Source organism: Macrobrachium nipponense, chromosome 32, assembly GCF_015104395.2.
Source record: "Macrobrachium nipponense isolate FS-2020 chromosome 32, ASM1510439v2, whole genome shotgun sequence".
Taxonomy (NCBI): Eukaryota; Metazoa; Arthropoda; class Malacostraca; order Decapoda; family Palaemonidae; genus Macrobrachium; species Macrobrachium nipponense.
In genome coordinates, this window is record NC_061094.1 from 72,731,203 (window position 1) to 72,748,702 (window position 17,500).

General features: G+C 35.4%; 1 protein-coding gene across 1 annotated transcript in view; it reads right to left on the minus strand.

Moving 5' to 3' along the window:
• Nucleotides 1-6,225: 6,225 nt before the first annotated feature.
• Nucleotides 6,226-17,500, minus strand: part of LOC135207186 (protein sidekick-2-like) — a 28,213-nt gene continuing 16,938 nt past the window's right edge. The window contains exons 2-7 of the mRNA XM_064238755.1: nt 12,140-12,301; nt 11,108-11,319; nt 9,923-10,133; nt 8,500-8,627; nt 7,370-7,544; nt 6,226-6,753 (exon numbers count right to left, since the gene is read on the minus strand). Of these exons, the coding sequence (XP_064094825.1) occupies nt 6,554-6,753; nt 7,370-7,544; nt 8,500-8,627; nt 9,923-10,133; nt 11,108-11,319; nt 12,140-12,188 (975 nt within the window). The 5' untranslated portion in view covers nt 12,189-12,301 and the 3' untranslated portion in view covers nt 6,226-6,553. The remainder of the gene's footprint in view (nt 6,754-7,369; nt 7,545-8,499; nt 8,628-9,922; nt 10,134-11,107; nt 11,320-12,139; nt 12,302-17,500) is intronic.

Genomic DNA, 17,500 nt, shown 5'->3' on the forward strand with positions numbered 1-17,500 from the left:
CTCCTGAGTTTGTCTGAATCAGTGGATGATGCAACGCTCTTTTGCAGAATGAGAGAGCCGCACCATATGTTGCACCATGGGATACTTACTTAGCAGGAAGACTGTGAGGAATTCCAGCTAATCTAGTAAATAGATAACTCATAATGCTTCGGAATAATAAAGGACCGTAGAGCTCGGTGCATGACTCACAACAGTATTACCATTTGCGATGCAATGGATATAACCGAGTAGAAGTATACTCATTCAAGTTGACGATTGCTAACTCCACAATCTAGTCTATCTCATTCCTTGGAATACACTCAAGACACCTCAGTGACAAAGGTGAATTCCATGAGTTTTATAAGGCTACGGTCGTGTCTACCTGGCTTAAGCTACGACCTTAAACACTGCAGTTCTAGGGAAGTGTCTCCCTTGGATCTGTCAATTAAGGAGAGAGGAAAATCGAAGAATTAATCGATCTCGCCACCAACTGCCATGATGATTATTGGAACTCTGGTTATCTACCTCAGGACAGCTTACCTGGCGATCTTCGAAAAGGGTCGTATAAGGTGGTAAAAAAATTTAATTACCTGTACTCGTAGAATTTGTGGCTCATGACATCACTATTCCCAAAACTAGATATTCCAAGAAAAGCAAAGAACCAACAAGGTAATTAAAGCAAAAAATAGCATAAAAATTCTGTAATGAATTTTTACTGTGTGGGAAAATAATATAAATTATACGTATAAAAATAAATTCAGATAATGTGCACCTGAAGAGAATAACTGCATTCTTCCTCTATATATATATATATATATATATATATATATATATATATATATATAAATGAATGACATTCTTCCTATATATACATGAATATTCATATTTACGTATATATAATTGCATATATATATTATATACATATTATAATTGCACACACACACACACACACACACACCACACACACACACACACACATATATATATATATATATATAATATATATGTATATACATATATAATGCACACCCACACACACACACACACACACACACACACACACATTATAGATATATATAATAATATATGGAATATATATATATTATATAATAATAAATGCACACAACACACACACACATATATAATTATATATAATATATTATGTATAATATATATATTATATACATATATAAGGGCACACACACACACAGACACAAATATATATATATATATATATATATATATATATATATATATATATATATATATATATGTAATATCAGATATAAGAATAGTTGGAAGATAAACAATCAGCTTATAATATTACCTTCCACTAACCTTGTATGTGAAAATATAAGGATTTTTGTTCACTTGCAGTACGAAAATTATATATATATATATAATATATATATATATATATATATATTATATACACACACACACACACAGGGTTAATTGGCGATAGAAGAAACCGCTTTATTTTCCTTCAACTTTTATAAAATTCCTTATTAAACTTAAAAGCCAAATCCAATCACCAAGCCCCTACCCAACAACCCCTCCCAATAAAAGTCTTACCCCCTTTCTCCCCCTTCCACCCCGGCCAAAAAAAAGTCACAACACGATTTCCAAGTTGTTTATTGTGGCATAAACTATGCTCTCTCTGATGAGTACAGAGCAATGAAGGGAAAATGAATATCGCTTTTATGGATGAGCAATCACTACGTGATTTGCATATTCCCACGCGGTCCCTCCCTCCACTCAACAATTAAATCCTGAATCCTACGCGCCCGGTAGTTGTTATGGCGCTCGCCAGTACATCCCAGTAGGATGTTCAATCCTACTAAAAACGAGCGAAAAGAATTTATTTATCATCATCACGTTTAGTCTGCCCGTCCTCACTTTTTCTGTCCGCCATCAGATCTTAGAAACTACTGAGGCTAGAGGGCTGCAAATTAGTATGTTGATCATCCACCCTACAGTCATCACACACACCAAATTGCAGACCTCTAGCCTTAGTAGTTTTATTTTATTTGAGGTTAAAGCTAGCCATAATCGTGCGAATGGCAACGATATAGGCCAGGCCACCACCGAGCCGTGGTTAGTTTCACGGGGCGCGATTCATACAGCATTATACCGAGACCGCCGAAAGATAGATCTATTTTCGGTGGCCTTGATTATACGAGGTACAGGAAACTCGATTGCGCCGAAGAAACTTCGGCGCATTTTTTGCACGTTTATTTCTGGCAACATTGAAGGAAGTGAGAATGAGTTCTTCAATGGACGTTTCGATTTTTTTATCGTTTTTGTTGTATTTTTTTTTATAATCGTCACTGAACCTAAACTGACAACTCTGAAATCATATGATGCAAATGTAACATTTCAGGTGCTAGCACCAATAGGACGATGAGAATCCAAATTTGTTTACGTTTTCAAAATGGGACAAGACTGCCCTAACTCTCAATTATTATTAGATGATAGTTTAGCCAGAAAATTGACCCCAGCTTCCATAAGGATCTAATTGTCTTTCATTCTGGACAAACTTTGAAGGAAGAAAATAAAGTTGTCAAGAATTCAATTAGAAATTCTTGGAATTCATAGAATAAATATATCCTTGGCTGAGATTGATAATCTTCAGCTTTGCCAGAACTATAAGTAATTGATCATTAAAGAAAAAATACAGTCGTTAAGAATTTCCAGTTTTGCCAAAACTATAAGAAAATTATTTAAGAAAAAATAAAGTCATTAAGAATTCAATGGTAAATACTTCGAATTCATAAAATAAATATATTCTTGGCTGAGTTTAATTCATTCCAGCTTTGCCGGAACTATAAGAAATTGATCATTAGAGAAAAACGCAGTCATTAAGAAATCAATGTTAAATATTTTTAATTCATAAAATATAACTATCATTGGCTGAGCTTGATTATTTCCAGCTTTGCCAGAACTATGAGGGACCACTAAAGAAAAAATAGAGTCGTTAAGAATTCAATGGAAAATTTTTGGAATTCATAAGAAATATATCCTTGGCTGAGTTTGATAATTTCCAGCTTTGCTGGACCTATAAGGGATCATCAAAGAAAAAATAAAAGATCCGTTAAGAATTCAATGGCAAATCCTTTGAATTCCCAACAGAAATATATTCTTGGCCGAGTCTGGCACCAATGACGAACCACCACCAGTTGTTGACGAGTTAAGTTCGTTCCCAGGGGGGGACAGAACGGTGATTTAATTATCCGCCCCTTGCTTTATTTGCGCATCCTTACATATTCTCTCTCTCTCTCTCTCTCTCTCTCTCTCTCTCTCTCTCTCAAGTCCAGCACCTCCTTCCCCCTCTCATCACCTCTTCATTCTCTCTGGTGTTATTTGCACAGAGGGTTGCTTTGACAAGTGGGAGCACTCTTAGTTAAACGTAGTGGAAGCAAAAATGGTTTATCTGCTGTATGAGTTTTTTTTGGGGAGGGGGAGTTGGGGATGGAGGTCGTTCTAAGCAAAGAATCTTGGTATAATTAAAAGGCGTACAAACACAAACACACCCTCACATACACAAAAACACACGAATTCAATATATATATATATATATATATATATATATATATATATATATATATATATATATATATATATATATATATATATATATATATATATACATATATGACTGGTAAAAATTTCCTATAACAATAGAATTCCATCTGATAAAAAGAGACGGCAGTTTCTGAAATATTGTACTTACTTTCTATATTTTGGCGTTTTTTTGGCTTTTATGAGAATATATATATATATATATATATATATATATATATATATATATAATATATATGACTGGTAAAATTTCCTATAACAATAGAATTCCATCTAATAAAAAAAAAAGAGACAGTAGTCTCTGAAATATAGTACTTACTTTCTATATTTTGGCGTTTTTATGGCCTTTTTATAAGAAATGGATTTAATATATATATATATATATATATATATATATATATATATATATATATATATATATATATATAAAGTATAATATGATATATATATATATATATATTCTATATATATATAATTTTTAGATATGATATTATATTATATACTATACATTACATAACTATGTATATTATATATAATAGTATATACATATATATATTTATATATATATATATATCTACAGAATTGTTAGTAATCGATGGGTTCTCTATACTGCTGGTCATCCTAAATTCAGCCAAGTAAGACTCCAACCAGCAACTGGGAATTCATCAAGTCTTGCATACAACCAAATCTTTTGAAGTCTATCAGAAGATACACTCAGGCATACCTGACAAAACTGCTCCCCGTCAAATGCATAGACAAAGATATCTCCAACTGGAGGTATTTTCGTCATATCTTTAGAAACCTGTTTTCTTTGAAATTCAGTTATGTTGCTTTAAAATTCAGCTTCTTTTCATTCGCAATCACTGACCAAATCTTTGCCGACCTGAAGGCCGAGCATGAAACGGTTGGTTAGTTCGTTTTTTTTTTTTTTTTTTTTTTTTTTTTTTTTTTTTTTTTTTTTTTTTTTTAAGGAGCTGAATACATCAATTAGATCGAGTTTGAAACGCATGGAGGGAGGAAGATTAGTGTCACTATCCCTTCAACTTTTTTTCTTGTTTAATTTCCTGCCATACTGCTTGCTGATCTGCTTGCATTTTCAAAACGGGAACTATTACAAAATGTGCTATCCACATTTTGCATATCCTTAAAAAAAAACTGCTATCCACCAGACAAGAAGAAAACAACCTAGAATGAGCTGAAAAATACATTTTTAGCCTGATAGAAAATTCAAGTGAAAACACTTGTGATCTAAGGAAACAACGATATAGTTTTAACCATCCGTCCTTATTGGGGTAATTAACATTATATTATCTATGATAATATAATCACAGAATCCGAGCGGATATTGTTCGTCGTTTCCGGGTAGTAGTAAGGTAGACATGACATAGCCCCCGACCCCCTTTAAAACTGCTTGTCCGACCCGGGAGGCGGGATAGGTAGGTAGGGGAACGAGAGGGTAGGGGAGACATTCACTCCTCCTGCAAATCCAGCACGCACCAGCAAAGTGATAAGGGATAATAATTATAATTATCGTCATTATTGTTAACGAAAACCTTGCTTAGCTGTAACCGCGAGACCAGTCATTGTTGAAGATTAAGCTGGCCTTATGCCAGCACGGGCCCTTGCTCATAGAACAGCCCGTAGAGAGACCAGATCGCTACAACCTTGCAAAACCTCAGCAGCCTAATCTTGATTTGTTCAGAGTTGTGGGAGTTTAACAGAACTTCTTGATAGTTTCTATGATGTATAGATTTTGACATATTCCATACGCCTATTCCTGGGTATTTCTTTATCAAGGGGCGTTCCCCATTGGACGAGTGGGTTACGTGCTCGCCTACCGATTCGGTAGTCGGGATTTCGATTCCACGCTCTGCCAGCATTGAATCAGAGGAATTTATTTCTTGCGATTTGAAATTCATTTCTCAATATGATGAAGTTCGGATCCCACGATAAGCTGTAGGTCCCATTGCTAGGTAACCAATTGGTTCCTAGCCACGTAAAATATATCTAATCCTTCGGGCCAGCACTAGGAGAGCTGTTAATCAGATCAGTGGTCTGGTTAAACTTAGATGCACTTAACGTTTTCTTCATCAAAGGTGTGTATAAACCTTCTTCATGAGTAGACTGAGTAAGTTCATGGTTTGTGTTGCCCGTTACGTTTGCAGGAGGTATTTCAACCTCTTGGCGTTATTTTTCCAGTAGAAAAATGTAAACCCGATGCAAGCTGGTCAGAATTTGGGAAAAAACACAAGACGCTCATTCAAATGATAAAGCAGTGCCCCGCATAACTCAGGTTCATGGAAATGTTGGTTGATGCAATTCCTGAAATGGTTATATATAGATTTTCTAATTAACTATCTGTATGATAAATAACATTCCTTTCTTGCCTGTGTCTGGCAAATTTGTTACGAAACAAAAGGGTAGACAGTAAGGTTGGATTATTACCAGAGATTCCACCTGGATCTGGAAGATTTTTTTAAATTTTTGCGTTAAGATTTTCTGTAGGATGAAAAACATTTTTTTCTTGTCTGTGTCCGACGACGAAACTGCTACGAATCAAAAGGGTATACAGCAGGGTTGAATTGTCACCAGAGATTCCATCTGGATCTAGAAGGGCTTGTTTATTTGACTTTTTCATTTTCTGCGCTGAATAGGACAAAGAAAGAAGGCAGTTAAAAAGGGAAGATTCCGACTATATTGCCGTCTATGCTGTTCATTACATCTAATCAGAATACCATAAATCACTGTGGTCCTAAAATTTCTTACGTAGAAAAGTTAATCTCGTACAAACACTCAAACGATTCCAAATTCTCCACCCGATGGGATCTACTAAATGGGTTCTGTACTACGCTTCCAGCCTCACGTCTGTCGTCCGTATCAGACGCGGTAACATTCTCTGCCGACTCGTAATGCTACCTGATGATGGAAGTGGAAAGGGAGTGAAACACTCTGGCTCATAAAAAAATTAATACACAAGGCCGTAGTTTTTTTTTTATCTGGAAGTGAGGGGAGAGAGCAACGGAAAAAGGAGGCACAACTGGACGACTTGGGAGCTCAAATCGTCCTCCGATTTGGTCAGAAGGCAAAAGGCGGCAGCAGCAGCAGCAGTCATGAAACTGAAGATTAATTTGTTGTGGGCTGCAACAGTTGGAGCTCCGTTGGTGGTGGTTTTCATGGCCTCTGGAGTCTCGCCTGCGAAAGGAAAGAAGAGGAAGAGTTTGTTTACTTCGTCTAGGAATGAGAGAATATGACGAAGTATCCCAGACGTTTCTAACTCTTGAAATGGATTATTATAAAGACGATGGATGGAAATGGTGACATTTGATGAAAGGAGACTGGGAACAGGTCCAAATTTGGATTGATACAACTGCATTAACCGTGACAATTAACAGAATGCTGATCATGGTATGTCTCGTTAAAGCATCAGAAACTTACTGAATAAAATACTCAAAATAACCAAGACTTAAAAAGCATCGAAAACTGAATAAATCTAGGTAACCAAAATTATTAGGACTTATCGTATCTAGGGCAAATAAAATAAAATATTTGAGTAAGCAATTTGATCAAGACCTAAAACATCGAAAACTATCTGAATAAAATATCTAGGTAACCAAAATGATTAGGACTTGTCGTATCAAAAACAATTAAATAAAATATAAAGGTAAGCAATATAAAAAAGACCTAAAACATCAAAGACGAATTGAATTAAATACTCAGATAAGCAGATCGATTAGGACTCAAAAGTAACCAAGGACTAATCGAAAGAGAATATTTATGTAAAATCGAACGATCCCACTAAATTACTTACTTTCCAGGACATGCACTACAACCGAGACTTTTTTGGCACTGGCTGGTTTACAGGAATATTTCCCCGAATCCAGCAGAGTGGCGTTGTGGACCAAGAGAGAAGACCTGGTCATCTCGCCCCTGTGCTCTGTCTCCACCTGGATCTCGCGCCCTCCCCTCCGGCCGTAGTTCACAAGCTGGAGGTCAAAGAAAAAATTTCCTGAGGTTATCTTTGCTGGAGGTCAAAGAAAACATTACCCGAGGTTATCTTTGGCAACTGGAAAAAGAGGACAAAACAACCACTACGGTTTTAGAAATGAACAAACCTATCTCGTAGACAGTAATGTCTTGATTATTGGCAAAGGGGTTAAAAGCCACAAAAAAGATTTTGCGAAAATTGAACAAATTTATACGTTAAAGAAGTATTGTCCTAATTATAGTTTATGAATGCTTATATACGTCAATATAGGTAAAGATCTTTGAGGATTAGCAAAGGGGTTAAAAGCCACAACAGATTTTTTTTGAGAATATTAAACAATTTCATACCTCAGAAGTATTGTCCTATATAGAGAATTCAACATTATTTTTCGTTAAGGATTTGATGATATTCCTCTCCAAATATGACAGATAGGTGTACCTAGTACCTTTCTTGTATGACCAAAGTTTTGAGAAAGCTGCTCTGACACTTATCATAGTTACTTTATTCGCAATTAAGTCAGTGGCTCCAGAAATAACTTAAGCTTTTGTTCGAAGCTGGAAATATATATATATATATATCTATATATATATATATATATATATATATATATATATATATATATATATATATATCTATATATATATATATATATATATATACATATATATATATATATATATATATATATATATATATATATATATAAATATATATAATATACTTTCTTTTTATTTATTCATTTATTCCGAAAGCTTTCTATTAAAGCCACATTTCTTAAAAAACAATTGAAAGGTATTCATCTCCTGATATTCAATTACCACGCAAGATTCCTCAAGAACAGAAGCAAACTTACAAGTTTACAAAAAAACTCACTAGGACATCAGGACTGAAATAAAAGGTAAAAGAAAAAGTAAAAAAAAAAAAAAAGGTGAAAAACTAAGTTTTCGTATTACCTTCTCCCTGTGATACCACAAGATGAACTCGGGCGGTGTGGGGCTGAAGTGGACCACGCAGGTGAGGTTGAGAGTGCTGCCCTTGTCCAGGTAGACACTGCCATCCCCCAGGAGTTCTGCCGTTGGCGCTGAGGAAGAAGAGGTTGAAAAATATTGCGTTGTAAGAGAACTGTCATGTAATATTGGTTATGAAAGACGTTCTTATGTGTAACCTGTAACATACGTACATTCCAATTTTATTTATTTATTACTCCACAGCTGTACACAGACAAACCCATACACAATTATATATATATATATAATATATATATATATATATATATATATATATATATATATATATATTTATATATATATAAATTATGTAAACAATATATATATTATATATATATTATATATATATATAATATATATATATATATATATATATAAGTATATATATCTATATATATTATATATTATATATATATATATATATATATATATATATACTATTATATATATATATATATATCTATATCTATATATCTCTATTATAGCAATAATATATCTATATCTACTATATCTATATATATATATATATATATATCTATATATATAATCACATATAGTATATATGATATATACATATATATACTATATATGTATATATCGAACTACAAATGTCCTTTAATATCTAATTCGCTCTACCTCGGAATTGAGATATTTTCATATATGCTTAACCGAGGGGGAATTTATTAAGCGATAATTGAACTGGCGATCGACAGGCGCGAACCAGCGACCTCTCAATTCCAGGACTGGCAGTGAAGCCTTAAACCACCCCGACACCGCGGTGTCGGGGTGGTTTAAGGCTTCACTGCCAGTCCTGGAATTGAGAGGTCGCTGGTTCGCGCCTGTCGATCCTCAATTCTATCATCGCTTAATAAATTCCCCCTCGGTTAAGCATATCTGAAAAATATATTAATTCCGAGGTAGAGCGAATTAGATATTAAAGGACATTTGTAGTTCGATATATGTATATAAATCACGGTAATGTGATAGACTTATGTATGTGCATGTATATGTGTTTTTGCTATAGACCTGATGATGGAGACAGTTACTCCGAAACCGGTAGTCATAACAAAATAAAGGAGGTTTTATGTACAAGTGCTGGTTTTACTCTTTCTATCACGACTCCGTTTTCCGAGGGATAGATCAGTTACATATATATATATATATATTTATATATACATACCTACATATATATATATATATTTATATATATATATAGATAGATATATATATATAAATTAATCTAAATATATGCTTTATGCTTCTTCCAGTCAATGGAAAACGAAAAAAATCATACCGCGAGCAATATGTCTTTGATCTCGGTCACAGAGAGAGAGAGAGAGAGAGAGAGAGAGAGATGGCAACAACTCACTGACAAATTCCAGCTTGACCGTGATGGCGGTCACGGGCTTCGTCGAGATGGAACACTCGTAGTACCCGGAATCGGAGGGCTGGGGGTGCCGCAGGACGAGTACCCAGTCCCCCGACGAAGGGTCCCGGTGTGCGGAGAACCTCTCGTCGTTCGTGAACGTGAAGGAACCGACGGTGAGGACGTGGAGGTCCTTGTGGCGGATCCAGGATACCTGGGAGAGGGGAAGGACGAGGAGGAGGAGGAGGAGGTGTTTAGGTATTAATGACGTGATGCTAATTATGATATATATATAAGCTGGTAGTTATGATTTGCTTGTAACCTGCCACTAAAACTGTGCAATACTTTTAAATTTTAGCGGGTTATTAGTTTATATATATATATAATATATATATATATATATATATATATATATATATATATATATATATATATATATATATCTATATATATATATATTATTAACCTGCCAATAAATATATCTATAATATTTTAAATTCTAAGGGTTTATTAGATATAAAAATTACATATAAATATCATATATATATATATATATCTATATATATATATATATATATGATATAATATACACATAGTTGAAATAGATATTATATACTAACTAAACAACCCTTCACCTTCAAGAATAACTAAGAGAGTCACAAACTGACCAATGCTTATTGCTTAGGTCACAGGAGAGTTGGAACCATAAAAATGAAAATGAAGATAAAATAAAAATCTTCGCCCTTTCATTCACGAATTTCTGTTGCCAAATTGAATTAACCTGACATAAATTAAATCAATCATTGTTTGCGGATCGGTTAAATAATAGCATTTACAGATTAATTATATTAAGTGTAATTAACTGACCGCTTTGGAGGCTATTGACGGTAATGGGATATTATTCAAATGCTGAAGGATAATCGAAATTTTTTACAAAGATCAGGTCTCGTTGAAGATGCGAAACTGTATTTTAAAGGACAAATACACGTATAATTAATGTAACCTTAACAGCCTTATTATCATTAGTTATAGAGTTGAATTCAAGTTAATTAACTGTTAATTTCCTTCTCTATAAACCAAGCATCATAATTAGTGTTTGTATGTAATTGCCATGCCTTATGTTGACATAAATTCTAGAATCAAATCTCTTTCATTGATCACTGTTCAAAACAACACATAAAAACTCACAGACTTGGCCCCGAGGTTCCTGGCTTTGCAGGGGATGTGGGCAGGGGTCCCCACGGCCGCCAAGACCGATTTGGGCGTGTCCTTGGCGAAATGTGGTCCCTTCGGAGGAGAGGCGGCGTCGTCCTCCTCTTCCCAGATCTCCCCGGCATCCGCGGAACCAACTTTGTTTTGGGTCGGTTTCCCGCCCACCTTGGCGTCGACGACCATCAGAGCTGAGTGAGAGAATGTCACATTTATTACCCAGATTTATATATTACTAGAGTCGACTCTGCTGACTTTTGTCTTGTTCAGGTTTGATGGAAAGCAAGAAAAAAAGAGGGAATAATTTATATATTGGGGGATTTCTTATTTTTTCGCCTTGATTTGCATTGACAAATAACTAGTAAACCTATTTCCTAACCACTTGTTTCGTCGATGAGCTGAATACAAGCAACTCTAAGAACGTAAGTAAATTAAGGGGCTTATTCTTCACTGATATATCCATTATATTCCCTCGCAAAATAAAAGGTAAATTAAGGCCATTTTCAGAGGAAAAGTAGACCCCGTCAAAACATGAAGATTATGATCACTTTTTATATAAAAGGCAAACAGAATGAACAGACTAACCGTTCCTCTTTCCCTTCAGTATCTCTGTTTCTAACTCCACTAAATAAAGAAGAAGAAGAAGAAGAAGAAGACGAAGAAAAAGAAGGTCTATTATTATTATTATTATTATTATTATTATTATTATTATTATTATTATTATTATTCAGAATATGAAGCCAATTCATATGGCGCAAGCCCACAAAAGTTACCACTGACTTGAAATTCCAGGAACTTCCAAAGAATATTAAGGTGTTCCTTAGGAAGAAGTAAGACGAGGTAAAGGTAAATACAGAAAGAAGAGACGCCCCCCCCCCCATTTATCAAAAAAGGAAAAAAATTAATATCTTAAATATATAAAAACGTATTGGAACGCAAGGAGAGTACTATTAAGGCAGTAACGTACTGTGGGTAGTGGGGTAGGGCAGGGTAGAGTGCCACAAGACTCACCAGTAATGAGGAGCAGGAAAACGGCTTGGAGGATCCTAGAGCTTATCATGTTGTCGTCGCTCCTCTGAGCCCTATGGTAGATGACTGTTTATCCTGGGGCGCCCTCTCTCTCTCTCGTTATCTCTCTCTCTCTCTCTCTCAGCTCCTAAAAGCGTCCTTCGTCTGCAAATGGAAAGTTGGAATATATTTTTAATCATAAGGGTTCTGAGATTTGTGTGGGAAGTAATTTTTTTCCTAACGTATAATTGCGCTTACGGTTACACAGAAAGATTGGAAGATTCAAGGCAAAAGATGAATGATTAAAGATCTCGAGGGATTAAAGATAACAGATGAATGATTAAAGATCTGGAAGGATTCAAGACAAAAGAATATGTTTAAAAATCAGGGAGATTTAAAGACAACATATTAATGATTAAAGATCAGGAAAGATTAAAGATAATAGATGGTGATTAAATATCTGGAGGGATTAAAAACAAAAGATTAATGATTAAAGATCAGGAAAGATTAATGACAACAGATGAATGATTAAAGATAACGATGGATTAAACAAAAAATTGATGAGTAAGTGCTACAAGCAAGAGACAGTAGACCTCTAAACTAAAAATAAAAATGAAAATAGTCAGAAAAGGCTAGTATATATATATATACTATATATATATATATATATTATATATATATATGATATATATATATATATATATATGAGAGAGAGAGAGAGAGAGAGAGAGAGAGAGAGAGAGAGAGAAGGAGAGATTAGAGAGAGAGACGTGAGAAAAAAAAAAATTGTTAGACTTTGTAAGCAAAAGATGCTAGATAACTCAAATGATGACAAAAATTTTACTGAAGGCTGAGGTATTGTCAGAAACAGAAAATTCTGTTCGACTGAGAGCAATAACCGTTTTCTATATCCGTTAATGAAGAAAAAGGCCACAGAGAGAGAGAGGAGAGAGAGAGAGAGAGAGAGAGCTCTAACATGTTAGGACAAAAAAGAAGGAGTTCATGAATATTTGAATACACTGAGATATAGATTTATGTAAAAACATCCCTTCTCGATAGTGAACCCTATTCTTTGTTGACCTTCCCTATTTGTCCTCGTCCTAAGAGATACACATAAAACCGAAGGAGTCTTGTTGAAACTGGCCACTAAATCTCACATCTTCAATCTAATTTGTCTCCGGAACCTGCGGCTGGTCCCACATTTCCTCATTATTCATCATTTTTCGACCCCGCTCTGGCCAACTGTCACGAATCGGTCGGTCTTCCAGTCCTTCCAGATATTTCCAGGGAAGTGAATTTAATCGCAGTTTAGCAAAGGATGGCATTCTTTATTATTTCTTTGGTTATTTATTTTCCCTTTACTTTCTCTAGGTCGGTCTTCCAGTCCCTCCAGATATTTCCCGGGAAGTGAATTTAATCGCAGTTTAGCAAAGGATGGCATTCGTTATTATTTCTTTGGTTATTTATTTTCCCTTTATTTCCTCTCGGACGGTCTTCCAGTCCTTCCAGATATTTCCAGGGAAGTAGATTTAATAGCAGTTTAGCGAAGGATGGCATTCGTTATTTCTTTGCTGATTCATTTTCCCTTTACTTCCTATTATTTCGCTGGTCCCTCGTGGGCTTGTTCAATATGAATAGGTTTCATCTATTGAATAATAATAATAATAATAATAATAATAATAATAATAATAATAATAATAATAATAATAAGATTCTTTCTACTCCTATGTACTTTATCCTGTTTATCATGGCTAACCTTAACCTTAAATAAAAGCTACTGAGGCTAGAGGGCTGCAATTTGTTATGTATGATGACTGGAGGGTGGATGAACAACGTACCAATTTGCAGCCCTCTTCTAGCCTCAAGCAGTTTTAGGGATCTGTAGGCGGACGGGAAAAGTGCGGACGGACAGACGGACAAAGCCGTCATAATAATAGTTTTCTTTCACAGAAAACTAAAACAACCTAACTTTTTGTTCGTTAATTGAACTTCAAAACATATCTGGTGGCTTCTTCCGCCAAGCCGAAGTTACCAGAGTGAAGTGGTGTTGTGCGTAGTGAAGTGAGAGAAGCAGGACTTATGGAAGTTGAAGTTCTCTGAAGAAGGTCTTAAGCTCTCTCTCTCTCTCTCTCTCTCTCTCTCTCTCTCTCTCTCGTTTCCTACATGTCTATCTGTCTCTCCCTCTATTATCGCTATCTAGCCTTAACACCAATTGTTTCCCCAAAGACTTTATTACATTTATCTCTCTCTCTCTCTCTCTCTCTCTCTCTCTCTCTCTCTCTCGTTTCCTACATGTCTACCTGTCTCTCCCTCTATTATCGCTATCTAGCCTTAACATTAATTGTTTCCCCAAAGACTACTGCATTTATCACTCTCTCTCTCTCTCTCTCTCTCTCTCTCGTTTCTTGTGTCTACCTTTGTCTTTTACTTATTGCTATAAGATTTTGATGCTCTATTTTGCTTTTATATCCACTGTTCTCTCTCTCTCTCTCTCTCTCTCTCTCTCTCTCTCTCTCTCTCTCTCTCTTTGTTTTCTACCTGTCTACCTGTCTCTCCCTCTATTATTGCTATCTAGCCTTAACACCAATTGTTTCCCAAAGATTTTATTACATTTCTCTCTCTCTCTCTCTCTCTCTCTCTCTCTCTCTCTCTCTCTCTCTCTCTCCTTGTGTCTACCAGTCTGTCTTTTGCTTATTGCTGAGATTTTGACGTTCTTATTTTGCTTTTATGTCTAATGTTCCAAACAATAATTAAGGAAAAGGTATGCAAGAAACGAATAGAAATACGACAAACTATTGAGGCTACACTGAAAAATCGGAATCCAGAGTCTAGCAAATGGTTTCTATCAGAGCTTCAGGCCTCTACACAGAATCCAATACTGTCGGAATGCTCTTCCTTTTGAACGGGAATAATTGCCTTGGAATTGCAAGCCGGAATAAAAAATCACTGAATCAAGGTCATAGTCGTTTTGACGTTCTACAAATTCTGTTCAATAGAGTTTTCCATTCAAACTAGACTTCAAGGGTCTATGACAGAATGCCCCGAGGAAGTCGTAAGTGATTGCTGTTGGAAGATCTTAAATAAGAGATCTTTCGACGAAGGTGGAATTCAGTAAAGATAAAAATTTGATATCTATTAGAAAAGGTTTAAAAGACGCACCGAAGTTTCTTCGGCACAAACGTGTTTTCTGTACAACGTATAATGTTAGTGGTGCACGGTCATGGCTAACTTTAACCTTGAATAAAATTAAAATAATTTAGAGCTAGAGAGCTGTAATTCGGTATGTGTGAGGATTGGAAGGTGGATGATCAACATACCAATTTGCAACCCTCTAGCCTCAGTAGTTTTTAAGATGTGTGGACGGAAATGAAAAGTGCGGACGGACAGACAAGTAGCCACGAAAAAGGTCGCAATAAAGGAGATTACAATAAAGGCGAGAAAGGATTTGAAAAGGAACAATAAAGGAGCAGTTGGGAGAATGGAAGAGAGAAAAGGCAGTAAAAGTAATGACCAGATAAGGGGGATTCTTACCGAAGTGTAATTCGATGAAAGGAAAGAAATCGTCCAGACTAGAGAGAAGATGGAATAAAAGAAAAAGCGAGAGAGAACGAAAACTATTATAAATGGAAAAAGCAGCAGGTGGATGGCAAATGCAACGATAACAAAAGGTGAGGAAATAAGGAAAAAGTAATAATAGATAAAGAAATTAGAAGGCACCAAAAAGTGAGAGATGGGAAGGAAAAAATATTAGCCGAGAAATATTACAAAGAAACAGCTGTGATAAATGAAGGAAGTGAGAGATAGGAGGGAGAAGATATTAACAGAAATATTACAGAAACATTTGTGATAAATGAAGGAAGTCAGAGATAGGAAGGAGAAGATATTAACCGAGAAATATTACAGAAACAGTTGTGATAAATAAAGTGAGAGATAGGAATCATTAACCGAGAAATAGAGAAATATTTCAGAAACAGCTGTGATAAATGAAGGAAGTGAGAGATAGGAAGGAGAAGATATTAATCGAGAAATATTACAAAGAAACAGCTCTAATAAATGAAGTTAGTAATGAAACGAAAACAGAAGAGTAGGTCCAGGAAAGTAGTATAAAGCATAACAGCTACCAGAAAGTTGTAAACAAAAGCAAGAAGAGTATTAATTATTATTATTATTATTATTATTAATGTTGTTGTTGTGTATGTTGATGTTATAACAACAACAAGAGTGAAATAGAATTATGTATAGTTGCGAGGAGTGGTGATGAAGATACAAATAAAAAGTGTAAAAAAAGATAAGTAAAAATATGGAATGTAAATTATACACTTTCAATTTACGATGTCTTTATTCAAAATGACTTGTAGAGGAAAAAATGAACGATGCTAATAGCGTGGAAGGAGGAAGTGGTGAAAAATGTCGATAAGAGAGGGAAGGAAGGTATGACAGCAATAATAAAAGAATTAAAGTGGGTGAATGTGTAGCTGTCGAGAACAGGAGACGAGAAGAATAAAGAGGAAAGAGGAAGAACAAATAGCACTGGCAGTGATATATGAAGAAAACTGAATAAGATATTGGAGATGAAGCAGAAGGAGGGGAGGAAAATTAATCGACTAAATGAAGAACAGAGAAGCCAAGGAGTATTTAAAAGCCTTTCGATGTTCATTTTTTTCTCACGAATATGCCAAGCACGAACGGACGAGCTAATGCCTTCATCAAGCGATAAGATTACTATTGTAGATTAACATCAACCGTGCATCTGATTTCTAGGCCAGATTGGCTGTTGATAAGCCAGTCACGGGGCTGGAAACTGAGTCTCTTTCGAGAGTTCACATAGGCAGGCTGTATGTTTCACCTCTTCTGAGGGATACGTCTTTCAAAAGCATTCTTCAGGAGAGGTGGAACACACATCCTACCTATATGAACACTCGAGAGAGACAATTTCCAGCCCTGGCATTGGCTTAACAGCCAATCAGGAGCGTCGTAAGGGACTGGCCACGACATCAGATGCACGTTTGATGTGAATCTACTATATAGTTCATCTAGCACCGAGAATATTCCACCGTCTGGCAGTCGAATGGAAAAAATAATCTTCGAATTGAACAATGTTGGAGTTCAGGTTCAAGAACTGAATATTCTAGAACTGGACACACGCGGGAACCCAAGAGAGAGTAATGTCAGGCCGTGACGGATCAACATTGCAAGACATCATATTTGGGGGAATGAGTGAATCTCTTACCTGGAAAGAAATATAATAAATACACAATTTAGGCCGAAGGTCAAGCGCTGGGACCTACGAGGTCATTTAAGAGCTTGTAACAAGAGAACAACCTCGCAGTTGTTAGAAGAGGGTGGATAGTAAGATGGAAGAAA